The 16,002-nt window shown below is 46.8% G+C and overlaps 1 protein-coding gene across 7 annotated transcripts in view; it reads left to right on the top strand.

Annotated features, from left to right (window-relative positions):
* The window catches only part of HMGXB3 (HMG-box containing 3), a 100,687-nt gene that overhangs the window by 66,233 nt on the left and 18,452 nt on the right, over positions 1–16,002 (top strand). For 3 of the 7 annotated variants that reach the window (XM_073567997.1, XM_073568000.1, XM_073567996.1), the window contains 6 exons: positions 516–735; positions 1,279–1,362; positions 1,812–1,945; positions 5,837–5,953; positions 6,785–6,994; positions 14,682–15,698. In XM_073567997.1, the coding sequence (XP_073424098.1) occupies positions 516–735; positions 1,279–1,362; positions 1,812–1,945; positions 5,837–5,953; positions 6,785–6,994; positions 14,682–15,161 (1,245 nt within the window). In that variant the 3' untranslated portion in view covers positions 15,162–15,698. Of the gene's footprint in view, positions 1–515; positions 736–1,278; positions 1,363–1,811; positions 1,946–5,836; positions 5,954–6,784; positions 6,995–14,681; positions 15,699–16,002 lie in introns of those variants that run through there. The other 4 variants (XM_073567999.1, XM_073567998.1, XM_073568001.1 and 1 more) reach the window with 3 other exon arrangements.

Genomic DNA, 16,002 nt, shown 5'->3' with positions numbered 1-16,002 from the left:
AAACGTATCCAGGTGTTAGAATGGCCAAGTCAAAGTCCAGACCTGAATCCAATCGAGAATATGTGGAAAGAGCTGAAAACTGCTGTTCACAAATGATCTCCATCCAACCTCACTGAGCTCGAGCTGTTTGCCAAGGAAGAATGGGCAAGAATTTCAGTCTCTTGATGTGCAAAACTGATAGAGACATACCCCAAGCGATTTGCAGCTGTAATCGCAGCAAAAGGTGGCGCAACAAAGTATTAAGTTAAAGGGGCTGAATAATATTGCACGCCCCACTTTTCAGTTTTTTAATTTCCATAAAAATTTAAAATAACCAATAAATTTAATTCAACTTCACAATTGTGTCCCACTTGTTGTTGATTCCAAAAATTTACATTGGGTATCTTTATTTTTGAAGCATGATATGTGGGAAAAGGTTGAAAAGTTCCAGGGAGTCGAATACTTTCGCAAGGCACTGTAAATGGTAGTGTCATTGTAACAACCAGTAGACCATTGCTTTTCTCCTTTATCCTCAGTTTACTTGGCCGGAGTTTTTAACAACTAATGAAGTGAGCATGGAGGATTTCTGGTCCATGCTGGAAAATGAAGTCTTGGAACAAGCCGCCTTTCCCTCCAGTATTCCCATCACAAAGTTTGATGCCTCCATCATTTCCCCGTTCTTCCCTCCTCTGATGAGAGGATCGGTGGTAGAAAACAGCGAGAGCTTCAAGAATCTGGAAATCAAGAGGGTAGTAGGTGAGTTTACACTCAGGAGCGTTCGGGGCCATGTGTCGTAGAAAGTACGTCTAAGAGATGTTGTATTGGTTAGATTGCGAGAGCCATAATTTACACAAAATATAGGGTCCTTATAAAGCACTTTTTATAGGCAGCGCCTTAAAGGGAACCAGAGCAGCCAAGAATACTAAGGCCGCGTTCACATCTCACGCGGAATACTCATTTGTGGCTCTGTCGAGGTTTCTGTCTGAAAAATTATGTTTGGACAGAAATCCTGACGAAGCTACAAGCGCATGGCAGAAACAGAAGGTGAACATAGCCTAATGGACACAGACTGATCTCTGCCCACAATGAGTGCCGATCAATGCTATAACGAGTCAATCAATGCTTGATTAAAGGAGGTGTCCTTAAGATAGGTCATTAATATCAGATCAGTTGCGATCCTGCGGCAGCCGGATGTAGACACTGAACAGTGCCACTCCGTACACGGTGGCTACTGCTGGTACTGCAGCACAGCTGCTGTACTATATAGCTTCACTCATTGTTTTCATCCTGCTTCCCCAGAAACAATAACAGCTAATCTGTTGGAGTACCAAGTGTTCGACCCCCACCGATCTGTTATTGATGATGTATCCTACAACTACCCAGGTAACCCCTTTTAAGGTTGTTTTATACAGGCCAACACATAGTGTATGTCATCTTTTGCCCCCCATCCAGTTTGCATATTTTCACGTCCCCTGTTCACATGAAGAGACATTTTTCCAACAATGACAATTATAAATGAGCCAAACTGGATGAATCATTTGCTGCTTTTTGCTTTTTTTTTTTTTCTTCAGTCCTCGCTTTTTTTTTTTTTTTTTACAGTTGGTCGTTAAGAGGTGAAATGGGGCCATTCGCCAAATTTACTATAATTTATGCCAGAAACTTTAGTAAAAATCCAATCCAGATCCCAGCTGGTGTAAGTCTTAGTTTGTGTAGCATTTGCTGCCCAATATTTGCACAATCTTAAATTTAGCGCAACTTACTCTGGCGCTGTGTTAAGCCGGCTAACGAACTGTGCGATATTCCATTGACACTTTTGTCTATTCTGATTGCAGGTAATGGCAGCGCTCTTGCCAGACTTCTTCATGACGGGACCTTGAAGCTGGACAATCTACACCAGCTCCAGACTGAAGAGCTCCAGGAGATGCTGACGCTTTGTGGGATTCCTTTTGGCATCACAGATACAAAGGTGAAGATTGTCGCTCACATGGCTCGTTTCCTGGAGTAATATCATATCTCCATTGTGGATCAATATTGTAATATCAAGTACTATTCAACGCCAGTTTGCTGGCTTAAAACACTTTGAAAATTGGCAGACCACGAAGTTCCATGAAAATTGTGCAACTTTTAGCCTTTAAACGCCAGTCGTGTCCAACTCTGACAAAGTGGGCAGAGCAAAGGCAATACTGGGATATGGCAACACCCGTCCGTCTAATACATGTTCAGTTGTGGCTTACCTTACACCAGAATTCTTACTTCAGTTTCTGACTCTGAATGGAGTAAGATTTATGGCAAGGCGCACGACACTTGTATGATGAGACTGATTCATTAAATGGCGTACCCCTCTAAAATGGGATACTGTTAGACTGTCCTTAGTATAGGTCATCAGTGTCAAACAACTGTCCTTGGTGCCACCAGTGTCCGGATGTCATCAATTATGAAGCAGAATAGAACAGCTGTCAACTGTATTTTGACCACGACGGGGTACTTTTCATCCACTCTCATTCATTCGAATAGGGGCGGATGTGCAGTACCCCGTGACAGCCACTATTTGGTTGACGGCGCTGTGGTGTTCCGCTTTGCGGCTGAACATATCCAGCTGCCGTTGGCATTGGGAGCAGCTGGGCTGCCGGGTAACCCACCCCTACCAAGCTGATATTGCGACCTATCGTATAGGAAGAGTCAGACAGCCATGTAAATCGGACCAGGATTGTAACCCAATGCTCACAGGCTGGCTGCTCTCCCTACCCAAGCTTGACAGCATGTATTTGTATGCAGCTGTCACTCTCGGGTCGGGAGAGCCGCCAGCCTGTGAGCATTGCGTTGCAATCCTGGTCGGATTTATACTGCCGTTTGACTCTTCCTATAGGATAGATCACCAATATAAAAGTACTGGACAATCCCTTTAATGAATCCTCTTACCCCACCAAGCCTCTTCATAGAAACTGGCATTCACAACAGCAGACTTAATGACTTGGGGACAGTGTCTTTTAACCCATACAGGATGACAAGTGTATGTCATGCTCGATTTTTAGCATCCTGCAGCCGCTGAGATGCTGATCAGTGATGGATATCACTGCTCAACATCCGGTTGTTTTTAGTTTTCTTCCTCAAAAAGTGAAAAAAATAAATAAAATAAAGGTGATAGCACTAGATTAGGGACAGTAAAAATATACAGTAGTAACCACACTACGGTATTCTTTACTAAAATATAATCAGAATTAGCATCAGATGGTAAAATGTAAAAAAAAAAAAAAAAAAAAATCAATTAAAAAGAATAGTTTAGATTAGTTGCTAGAAATAGTTTAGGATTATATAATCCACAGTGAAATATATTGTAGTAATTCGCTACTACTACAGTATTTTTTATTAAAATATAATCACAATCCTCAGTTAGTTGCGGGTGCGCAGTAATTTTTATTTTACTGACGTCTGTTTGGTAATTGTACTTTCAGAATTTTAGTGGAAACTTCTTGTAGTAATTAAACTACAGGTTTTTCATTCCACATAGAATTACGGTTAGCATAGTTTAGTTGCGGGCGCTCCGTAATTGTTTTTACTGCGGAGTGTTGACGTTTTGTATAAGACTCCACAATGCTATGCCCTGGACACGCTTAGAAGCCATCCAAAAATTCTTGCTTTACAGTAATAATACACGGTGTCCACCCCGAGCCGACCCCAACTTTGACCGACTTTCCAACGTTCTGCCGATTATTTATCACTTTAGTAAAAAGTTTGCTGAGGTGTGCGTGCTCCAAAGGGACATTTGCATGGATGAGTCTATGGGAGGCTCAAATTCCGGCAATACCTGCCCGTTAATAGGGCCAGGTACGGAATTAAGCTCTACAAAATGTGTGAGAGTACCTCAGGGTACACCCTTAGTTGTAGAATTTATGAAGGGAAAGACACCCGGATTCAACCCCCTGATGGTCCCCCTGTCCTGGGAGTGAGTGAAAAAATTGTGTGGGATTTGGTGCACCCACTGCTGGAGCAGGGTTATCACCTTTACGTTGATAACTTTTATACTAGTGTCCCACTCTTCAAGTCCCTCTCTGTGCGAGGTACCGCAGTCTGCGGTACTGTCTGCAAAAATCAAGAGAGGCCTCCCTAAGACGCTAAATGGGGATATGCTCAGAAAAGGCGACAGCAGAGCCCAATGTAGGTTGGTGGTCAAGTACAAGGACAAAAGTGATGTCCTTTTCTTGACCTCCATAGATGGTGATGACAGCCCCCTCAGTACGGTACAAGGTACCGGTTCAACAAGTTGGTTTGAGGAGTTGATCTATCTGATCAAATCCTCTAGCCGTACAGTGTAATGAGAAAAGTAAAGGTGTAGTATAAGAATCTGGCATTATAAGAATTGTACAGATTGCACTGTCTAACGCTTTTGTGCTATCACGGTGTGAAGGCCAGACCAGGACCTTCCTTCAGTTCTAGTAGGTAGTGACCAAGGCCCTAATATTTGGAAGTCAGGAGGGAGCGAGCCTCCAGTGCTTCCTGAACTTTACCAGGTTGTTGTACCAGGGCAACATTTCGCTGGTAGAGATCCTTCAAACTGCAAAGAGAAGAAGGTCGCAAAAAAGGTGAAAAGTGTGTTAGAAGGGGGATATGAAAATGCACCACTTATCAGTGTGACACCTGCCCTGACAAACCTAGCCTGTATATTGAAGATTCTTTTCCACCACATATGGGGTATAGGCATATTCAGGAGAAATCGCTCAACAAATTCTGGGGTCCATTTTCTTTTTTACCTTTTTGTAAATAAAAGAATAGAGCTAAAACAACATTTTTGCGAGAAAAAGTAAAATTTTCATTTTTTTTCCTTCCACAGTGCTTTCATTCTTGTGAAGCACCTGAAGGGGTTAATACATTTCTTGAATGTGGTTTTGAGCACCTCAAGGGGTGCAGTTTTTATGGTGTCACTTTTGGGTATTTTCTGTCATATAGACCCTTCAAAGTTTCTTCAAACGTGAGGTGGTTCTTAAAAAAATGATTTTGTTGGAAAAATGAGAAATTTCTGATCAACTTTTAACCCTTCTAACTTCCTAAAAAATATATATATACGGTATGTTTAAAAAATGTTGTAAAGTAGACTTGGGAAATGTTATTTATTATCTATTTTATGTAACATAACTCTGGTTTAAGGGCATAAAAAATAAAAGTTTGAAAATTGCGACATTTTCACCAAATTTCTGATATTTTCACAAATAGATGCAAGTAATATCGAATAAATTTTGCCAAGATTAGATTGATGCTCTAGTTGTTGGCGCACGATGGTGGGACACAGTAACCCTTACTCCATTGTATTCTGGTTGTAGGAAGAAGTTGCGATTAAATGTGTAAAAAGCCAATTTATATTCCTCTTTCTATGGTGCAACAGTGTCTAGCTGGGATCAGGGCTCATGGCCTCTTGGTTTTAGTGCTGTCTTAGTGTTTTGACTTCCAAAATTCTTTAAAGGGGTTGTCCGGTGAAGAGAAGTGACCACCTATCGACAGGCAAGATGGTCCCTTATTGATCGGTTGGAAATCACCCAGTGGAACCAGCACCATTTTAATCCACAACCACCACTCTACACATTCTTTATGGGGCACTCCATTCTAATGGGGATTAAAGTGCCAGTCATTGGGGGTCCCAGCATTTGGACCCCCTGATCTGTAAGTTATCACCTATCCTCACCGGACAACCTCTTTAAGTTACGGCACAGCACATCCTTGTGATATGCAATAACTATAACCACTTAGGCTGATTACCCCTTAAAAATAGACTCTGAAAATGAAGACGTTTGAGGGCACTCTACTGTCATGACTGTAAATATATGTATGGCATACTGACAATTCTCTTTTTTTTCCTGTTCTGTAGGATAGTATGTGTTACTCCATCTTGGCCCTTTCTGAGTTTGTGCAGAACGGCACGCAGATCCAACAACCTCCTGCTCATCTCACTGGAGGGAAACTCTATAAAGTCTGCCCACATCAAGTAAGATAATATCAGGTCATTCCATATACAAGCTATAAGGAGGGAAAAAGAAACAAGTGGCCGGGACCTTCACCACCTGACTCCCTTCAGGCCTTCCCAGATACTAATATGGCGTTTCTACCTTCAGAGAAAACCAATGGACAGCTGCGCTGCCGGTTTACATGAGATGGGTCTGGATAACTAATATGTTAGTCATCCACACGATATGCTAAGGAGAGGTCCCAAGCCAAATTTCTTTGCTTGCCAATATATAAACTTTATAATGGAGGCCCCTCTTTAATCTCTTTCTTTTGGTGCAGAGACTTCCAGAATTGTGGGGAACCCAACACCAAGTACCCGGTTCCCCGAGGGGAATAGATCTAATTTCCTCCCAGCATGGGGCTCCAAGTGCCGGCACCAAACTGTCAGAATGCTATTTACCTGCAGATTAACCCGTTATGTGCAGGTTATTAGCGTTATCTTACATGACAGGTCTCTATAAAGTACACATTTTAGCCAACACAAAGAAAAGGAAGCTTTACGACATTTTATCAAAATTAGTGGGCTGGCTAATCTATGGCTTCTAGAACAAAAGTTGCCTGTTCAGACTCGCTAATCAATGAGGGTCCTATATGGAACCCTCCACCCTAATATTGTGTGTGGTAGGGGATCTCTTGATAGGATTCGCTGGTGGCTGATTAGAATCTTGCTGTTTCCTCTGCAATTGTTTTTGTGGGAAGAGCCTAAGGCGCAATTCCTCCCTTTTCTAGTCTGCTGTGTAAGAACATGATGGTGACAGTGACCGCCACATAAGTATATGACTATAATGGCCCGCTTTTTTTTTTTTTTAAGGTGGTCTGTGGATCCAAATACATTGTGCGCGGTGAAAGCCCCCGGGATCACGTGGATCTCTTGGCCTCATCACGGCACTGGCCTCCAGTCTATGTAGTAGATATGGCAACCCAGGTGGCTCTCTGTGCCGATCTCTGCCATCTAGATCTGACTCGACAGATGTGGGGGAAGAATCAGGGATGTTTCTCAGACCCGTCAGAGGCAACAAAGGTAAATGGATACGTTTATTATTAAAGAGAACTTTGTCATGTAAAATAATACTATTGTTAATCTGCAGGTATATTGGGTTCTGACACCGAGAGCCCCACTGCCAGGAGGAAATTAACTTTATTTCCCCAGGCAGTGTTCGGGTTTAGCCATGAGGGTGATGAAGTTTCAGTCACCGCTCTCTGTATAGAGAACGGCGGCTGTAAGCGCTCCCCCGGCATTGACTGACAGCACTCTCGGCATTAGAGCCTGCTGTCAGTCAGTTCCGGAGGTGCGATTACAGCCGACACTCTCTATACACTGAGCGGTGGCTGAAACCATGACTATAAACCAAACACTAAGGAGAATAAAGCTAATTTCCTCCCTGCAGCGGGGCTCTCAGAGCCAGCGCCACACAGTGTCAGAACTCTAGTGACCTGCAGATTATCCCCATATCTGCAGGTTAATAGCTTTATTTTACTTGACAAGTTTCCTATAAAGTACACATTTTAGAAAAACAAGAAAGTTTTTCAACTTTCCATAACAATTCCTGAACTTTTTCACTTTTTTAAGATCTCTGCTTCTTGTAGTTGAATGTAAACCTTCAATAAGCACTCTGACAACTTTTTTGAAGGAACCAAGATGTCAGACAGCCCAGTCATGGCCCATCAACTAAAACAAGTATACACAAGTCATACACAGAAACCTCTAGAATTCTAGATTATTCTGCAAAAACTCGCTAAACTTTTTTACTCTGTCGCCTCATTGGGGGACACAGAACCATGGGTGTTATGCTGCTGTCCACCAGGAGGCGACACTATGCATAATCTGAAAAAGATTAACTTTGGCTCCTCCTCTGCAGTATACACCCCTGGACGGCGTCAGCCTTCTCCAGTTTTTGCTTAATGTCGCAAGGAGGCACACCTTTTTTTCCGTTCTCCTTTTTTTTTTTTCGTCAGGAACAGATGAAGAAAAGTGGGTCTCCAGCGAGACTCCTGACATGGCTCCTTCCTTGGCCCTCTTTTTAGGGGTGCCCGGTTGAAGTTGAGATGGCTATTCCCCATGTCGCTCCTTCCCCAGTCCTGCGGGTACTGGTCCGAAGTTGAGTCCCCCCCTCCTTCCCCAACCCCTTTGGGGTCTGGGTTGAGGTGAGGATAAAGACCCCCTGACGGTGACAGACGCACCCTCCCTAATCCCCCGCAGGGGGCATTAGGTTCAGACGCCTCAGGTAGAGTCGGAGAATAGGCATCATTCCGCAGCTTCCAGGGACCCCAGACCAGCTGAGGGATCCTGTTGGGGCCGGGGGAGGGTGCGGACTGGCATGGCACAGCAGAGACAGGGCTTTTCTGCGTCCCTGTCTCTGCAGCAGTAGCGGCTCCATAGCGCTCCAGGGGCCCCCCATACAAGAACCGCTTCCCCTGCTACCCCCACTGCTATCCAGTCGACCATTCTGGGGGGGTTTGGTACAAATCCGCCCCCCCCCCCCCGGACTACCGCGCCGCTCTGGAGCCCTCCTGGGCATCAGGCCTCTAATTTAGACCGCGGCTTCCGCCTAGCCGAAGCCGCCGCCTTTTCCCCGCCCCCCGGCCCGCCCCCCGGATGACCAAAATGACACGCTGGAGTGTCATAGAAGGGGCGGATTGAGGCAGAAAGGGCGCGTTTTTACACAGCCCAGCGTGCCCTTTTCAGCTCTCCGCCCCCTCCTCCCTCTCCTCAGAGTCCCGGTGGCCATTTTTTTTTTTTTGGATGAGATCCAGGAGAGGAGCATCACAGCGGTCTCCGGGGGGCACCGAACTGGGATCTTTTGGGGCTGGACCTAGGGGCACACCGGTGGGGTAAGCTCACAGCTGGGTTCTCATTACTCAGCTGTGAATCCATACTTCCTAGAAGGCTCTCTGTGGTTTCCCTCTGCGTTGCCACCCCTGTACGATCCCTGATAGCCAGCCTCTGTGCACTATGCCGTGCTCAAGGAAGAGAACCAGGCAGGAATGTTTCTATGCATTCTGCACAGCCTGCAAAGCCACGCTCCCTAGTGGCAGCACGTATCCGCACTGCCGGGACTGCATCCATAACTCTGGGTCAGAACCCCAGGGAGTCCCTACTGACGCTTCAGTGTCAGAGGCCACGCCGGAATGGGCAACTCAGATGTCACAGTCTATGACACAGTCCATAGACAACCTAACTGCCATATTGCTGCAAGCTCTGCGGAGTCGGGCCCCGGCTATGGACGTTACACAGCAAACGGACAGCTTGTCTCAGGAACATGCTGCTTCCGACTCTCACAGACGTAAGCGGATCCACAGGTCTCGATCACCTGAGTCGTCCTATAGCACAAGGTCGTCCCCCCCAGGGAGAGACAGCGTCATTCCAGGTCTCCTAGGCAGTCCCCTGTCACAGACAGACAGTGCAATTTACCACAGAGATCCCCCACCACAGAAGACCCCCGCCCCAGGTCGCCCTCCAGGGATGACCTTAGCGAGGCACAGGATTCGGAGGGCATCTGTGACTCCGACTCAGATAACGAAACGGAGAGGTCCGTGGTACCTTCTCCCCCTAGCAATACAGCGCTAGTTGAGGACATAATCTCTGCCATTCATCGGGTGCTAAAAATTCCAGAGTCGGCCCCGGAAGTCCCAGAACATAGGATTTGCTTCGAAAGTGTTCAGAAACCACCTAAGGTCTTCCCTAATCACCATGAGTTTGAGAAAATACTTACCAAACAGTTTGCGCAGCCTGAGAAAAAATTTGCTAATCGCAAATATTTGGAAGCGAAGTACCCCTTCCCACAGACAGACACCAAACAATGGACAGATCCACCTGAAGTGGACCCCCCGGTTTCTAGGCTAGCAGCGCAGACCTTACTCTCTCTGCCAGATAGCTCAACCCTCAGGGACGCAGCAGACCGGCATGTAGAACGCATGGCTCGTTCTATTTTCGAAGCGGCAGGCGCCTCTCTGGGCCCTGCGTTTGCTTCAGTTTGGGCGGCCAAGGCCATCCTGGCTTGGGCCAAAAAACTACAGGAGGGTCTTCAAGCTTCAAATCCCGAGCTCTCGGACCAAGCGGTCCAGATAGCAGTGGTAGCAGACTACATGCTTCATGCAGCCCTGGATTCCGCAAGAGGTGTAGCGGGAATAGCATCAAACGCCATCACGATCCGACGCATCCTCTGGCTGCGAGAATGGAAAGCGGATGCGGCCTCAAAGAAGTCCCTCACGCGACTTTCATATCTTACTGGAAGACTTTTCGGCGAAAAGTTGGATACAATGATAGCCAATGCCACTGGGGGTAAGAGTACCTCTCTCCCTCAACTAAAACCGAAACGCACGTTTAAATGAAGAAACCAGACGCGATTCCGATCCTTTTCGGAATTCCTCGGGCTGGTCCGTCTCGCGCCCAGAGCAAAACCCTAACCGCTCTCCACGCAGGGACAACCCACGGACGCAGCAGCGACCGGACAGGTCTTGGCAGTCGAAAGCAGGCCAAGCGAAACCCAAGGGAGGAAAACCTCAGAACTTCGCTTCATCATGACTCACGAACTCCGGAAGACACCCCACCAGTAGGCGGCTGACTTTTACTCTTCCAGCAAGTCTGGCTGCCTATTACAGAAGACAGGTGGGTCAGGGAAATAGTGTCTTCCGGATACAAGATAGAGTTCACTTCCGCTCCACCGAACCGGTTCTTCCTTTCTATTCCTCCAACACCACCAGACAAGGCTCGTGCTTTCCACCAAGCGGTCTCCTCTCTCCTTCAAGCAGGAGTTGTGGTGCCGGTTCCTGCGAACGAGAGATTCCGAGAGTTCTACTCAAATCTGTTCGTAGTCCCCAAGAAAGGAGGCAGCGTCCGACCCATACTGGACCTAAAACAGCTCAACAATTACATACGGTTCCGTCATTTCCGCATGGAGTCCCTCCGGTCCATCATTGCATCCATGGAGCAGGGAGAATACCTTGCCTCCATAGACATACAGGATGCGTATCTGCACATACCAATTGCTCCCGCCCACCAAAGGTTTCTCAGGTTCGCGGTCAACCAAAACCACTACCAGTTTGTCGCCCTTCCGTTCGGACTCGCCACGGCTCCAAGAACGTTCACCAAAGTCATGGCGGCCACCATGGACGTTCTGCACTCAAGAGGCATTCTAGTCATCCCGTACTTGGATGACCTCCTCATCAAGTCTCCCACTTTCAAAGACTGCGAGGTCAGTGTCTCAATCACAATAGACACACTGAGTCGCCTGGGATGGCTAGTCAACCTACAGAAATCGTCGACTATCCCAAGTCAGACTCTAACATTCCTGGAAATGTTATTCGACACCTCCAGGGGCTTGGTGCTCCTTCCCAAGGACAAGACACTGGCCATCCGTCTGGGAGTTCGTACACTCCTTCGCAGTCCTCCACGATCTCTCCGGTTTGCCATGAGAGTCCTCGGCCGGATGGCAGCAGCAATAGAGGCAGTGCCATTTGCCCAGTTTCACCTCAGGGTCCTTCAACTAGCCATACTCAGATCTTGGGACAGGAATCCCTTCTCCCTCGACAGGGAGTTCAGGTTGACGTCGTCAACCAGGAGGTCCCTGCATTGGTGGCTCAAACCAACCTCGCTTACACGAGGGAAGCCCTTTCTCTCAGGACAATGGAAGATCCTGACTACCGACGCAAGCCTGACAGGCTGGGGGGCGGTGCACCTACATCACAGGGCACAAGGCAAGTGGTCACTGAGGGAAGTGACATTGCCCATCAATATTCTGGAAATCAGGGCCATCCTCTTGGCACTGAGAGCCTTTCATCGCTTGCAGCCTCGCACATACGGATACAGTCGGACAATGCTACGGCTGTGGCATACGTGAACCACCAAGGCGGGACCCGCAGCGCCCAGGCGATGAGAGAAGTGGCGCATATCCTCTGCTGGGCGGAAGACACAAGGTCGGTACTTTCTGCGGTCCACATTCCGGGTGTAGAAAACTGGGAAGCCGACTTCCTCAGCAGGCAAGGAATGGACTCGGGGGAGTGGTCTCTCCATCCCGAGATTTTTTTACCAGATCTGTCAACGCTGGGGAACCCCCGGAGGTGGACCTAATGGCATCCCATCTCAATACCAAGGTCCCCAATTTCATGGCCAGGACACACGACCCGCGGTCGCTCGGAGCGGATGCCCTGGTCCAGTGCTGGTCCCAGTTCCGACTCCTGTACATTTTTCCACCCCTCCCCCTAATCTCCAGGGTCGTGAGGAAGATCAAGCAAGAGGGAGTTCCAATCATCCTCATCGCGCCAGACTGGCCCAGACGTACATGATACGCCGACATCGTTCAACTTACAGCAGACGTCCCCTGGCGTCTACCCGACCGTCACGACCTTCTGTCTCAAGGTCCGTTCTTCCATCAGAATTCAGGGGCTCTCAATTTGTCAGCATGGCCCTTGAAACCTGGATTCTAACCCAGGCAGGTTTTTCACCGGCAGTCGTTGCAACTATGATCAGGGCAAGGAAGCCTGCCTCTGCCATGATCTATTATCGTACCTGGAGAGCTTTTCTTGGTGCAAATCTCATGGACAAGTCCCACTCCCTTATTCCCTCCCGAAGGTACTAGGTTTTCTTCAATCGGGCCTAGACGCCAAGCTATCCTTAGGCTCGCTTAAGAGTCAGGTGTCGGCGCTTTCAGTCCTTTTTCAAAAGCGCATTGCTATTAAACCGCAAGTAAGGACTTTCATTCAGGGAGTTTCCCGATTGGTTCCTCCCTACAAACGTCCGCTGGATACGTGGGACCTCAATCTGGTCCTGACAGCATTGCAAGCTCCACCCTTCGAACCTCTTAGAGGAGTTCCACTCTCGATTCTGTCTCAGAAATTGGTTTTTCTAGTGGCCATCACCTCGTTACGCAGAGTGTCGGAATTGTCAGCACTTTCCTGCAGACGGCCTTTCCTACCCTTTCACCAGGACAAGGTGGTTCTCCGCACGGTACCATCCTTCCTTCCGAAGGTTGTGTCCAACTTTCACCTCAATGAGGAGATTTCACTGCCATCCCTTTGCCCGGTTCCGGTTCATAGAGTGGAGAAGGCTCTGCATACGCTTGACCTCGTCAGAGCATTGCAGATTTACGTGTCCAGGACTGCACCTTTCCGGAAGTCTGATTCCCTCTTCATTCTTCCAGAAGGTAGTCGCAAGGGACTGCCGGCTTCCAAGGCTACCCTTGCCAGGTGGATCAAGTCCACCATACATGAGGCCTACCGACTTAACAGTTCCCCTCTTCCAGCCGGTATCACGGCACACTCTACACGGGCAGTAGGGGCCTCCCGGGCCATTCGGCATCAGGCTTCGGCACAAAAAGTGTGTAAGGCGGCCACTTGGACTAGCCTACACACATTTACGAAACACTACAGTGTTCATACCCAGTCCTCAGCGGATGCGTGCCTGGGTAGACTGGTTCTGCAGGCGGCAGTGCCCCAAATTTAGGGACCTGCTAGCACATTATTCGTCCATTGCTTCCCACCCAGGGACTGCTTTGGGACGTCCCATGGTTCTGTGTCCCCCAATGAGGCGACAGAGTAAAGGAGATTTTTGTGTACTCACCGTAAAATCTCTTTCTCTTAGCCTCTAATTGGAGACACAGCTCCCAACTTGTTGCCCTTATGGGCCATTGTTTACGGTTGAGTTCTCATATTGTTCTTTGAGCTCGTACATAGTAGCCTTCTTACAGGCATGGTTATGTTATTTGGTTACGTTCCTCCTAATGCTTTTGCACAAAACTGGAGAAGGCTGACGCCGTCCAGGGGTGTATACTGCAGAGGACGAGCCAAAGTTAATCTTTTTCAGATTATGCATAGTGTCGCCTCCTAGTGGACAGCAGCATAACACCCATGGTTCTGTGTCCCCCAATTAGAGGCTAAGAGAAAGAGATTTTACGGTGAGTACACAAAAATCTCCTTATTTGTTTAATAATTTTGTCAAATATGGAAACTTCTAAAGCTTTGCAAATCATTTTATTAGAGGATTTGTCTTTGTTCCTCTAAGAAAAAGAAAAATAATAATGTAAGCGGCCTCCAAACCCCGGCTTCTCCCTATTCTATCCCTAATCTCTTTCCCTGCCATCAGCTGCATTGATGCCAGACCGTACTCATTTGGAGTACTGATGATTGCAGTGAAAGAGTCCCTTCAGCACTTGTCTCCTCCTCTGAGTGTTCTGCTTATCAGACCACCAGCAGCAGCTTATCCCCAGATAGTGAGACACAGGGGTTGAGCTGAATCTTGACTGCAATCAGCTGTACTCCACATGAGTATATTCTGATATCTATGAAGCTGAAGGTCAGTAAACACACAGGGGAAAAGCAGGGGTTTGGAAGACAATTACATGCAATTTTTTTTATGGGAATGAAGACAAATCCCCTAATAACGTTATGTACAAAGTTTCATTCCTTGCTTGGCAAAATTCTAAAAAAGAAAAATGAAAGTTTAGTTACTCTTTTATATCAGTTGATGTGGCACTATATAAGTATAAAAAAAAATAGTTTTAGCTTGCACATCTGTCCGACTCACGATGATCCGCTTCTAGTGAAATACCGCAAACAGAGATCTTGAAAACTATAAGGAATTGACACATGAAGTATATTGGAAAATATATAACTTTAAAAAGAAATAGCACCCTATTTCGGTCGGGTTACCCAAGACCGATGACTCTTGGTGAATGGCCTTATCCAGCTCCCATATTGTCCCCGTGTCTTAGTTCGTGTCCTGCCCGGAACTCTTAGACATACATTACAGCGTGGACATGATGGGCAACGATCCTTCAATTCTCCATCCTGTTACCAAGTCTGAGACTCGACGAGTCGTTCACGCCGTGGCAGAACAGAACGGAGCCAGTGACCCAACCGCTCGCCACCATTCGCTATCATTGTGCCGGGAGATGGAGCCCTACAGCGCAATCATCACCGCCATCGGAGACAGCAAAACCAGCGTCATCCGCCACCACCCCATTGACTTTGACAACGTCACCCACTATTACCTCTACAACAGGCTGATTGACTTTCTGACCAGCCGAGAGATTGTCAACCGGCAGATTCACGACATTGTCCAGAGCTGTCAGCCCGGAGAGGTGGTGATCAGAGACGCTCTATACCGACTTGGCGTGGCTCAAATCAGGACCGAACTAGAAGACAGTGTCTTGGAGGGAGACGTGTTGTCAGAACAGCCAAGTTCTGTGTGATAGAGCCCAAAAATAATAGTATTGAGCAGTACAGGTTCCATACGTTTCCCTACAAACTATGGAGACAATCGGGTTCCTGGAGAGCGTCAGTTCTAGGGACAAGGAATGATCGGAAAAATTCCTTAAATGTCGGGAAATGAACCAAATCCCTATGCTAAGCCCATATCTGGTGAAATGACAGGTCGGTTTGATGCCCAGGGGATGGGCTGGAAGATTCATCTCTAGGGTCCATCAGCAATGGTTTTTTAAGCTCATAAATCCTTTGTCAATATGATATTTTGCCTTGCACTGAAGAGCTCAACACAGTTTTTAATACATCAAAGTTTTCCCAACCTAAGAATATAAAAAAATATCTATATTAATTAATATCTACTCATACCATTGCGTTTTATAGCAACAAGGACACTCTTGCCTTTTATTGGTCTTGGACCACAAACATTGACTTATTTCTCATGCGTTTATTGAAAAATGTCTGTAATGGTAATCTGTGATAGGGATAAATGGTGAAACAGAATCATGAGTACTCCACCAATATTGCATCCGTCATCTGCATTCCTTGTTTTGTCAATAGAGCAACAAAAGCAAATCAGAAAATAATGGCATCCGATCAGGGCTGTGGAGTCAGTAAGCCAAACCTGCGACTCCGACTCCTCAATTTCCCTGACTCCGACTCCTACTCCGACTCCCACATATATTGCTTATATTTAAGTGAAAAAATTATTCTAGTACAATGTGAACATCAGTCATTAAATCATTTTTATGATACAATAATCAAGATATTTAGATAGAACATATCTATTTATTGGAATACAACTTTAGAACACAAACTGTAATAAATTGT

This window comes from Dendrobates tinctorius, unplaced genomic scaffold (assembly GCF_039654945.1).
Source record: "Dendrobates tinctorius isolate UK_male_01 unplaced genomic scaffold, ASM3965494v1 ptg000020l, whole genome shotgun sequence".
Lineage (NCBI taxonomy): Eukaryota > Metazoa > Chordata > Amphibia > Anura > Dendrobatidae > Dendrobates > Dendrobates tinctorius.
This window is presented reverse-complemented; position numbering and strand designations above follow the sequence as displayed.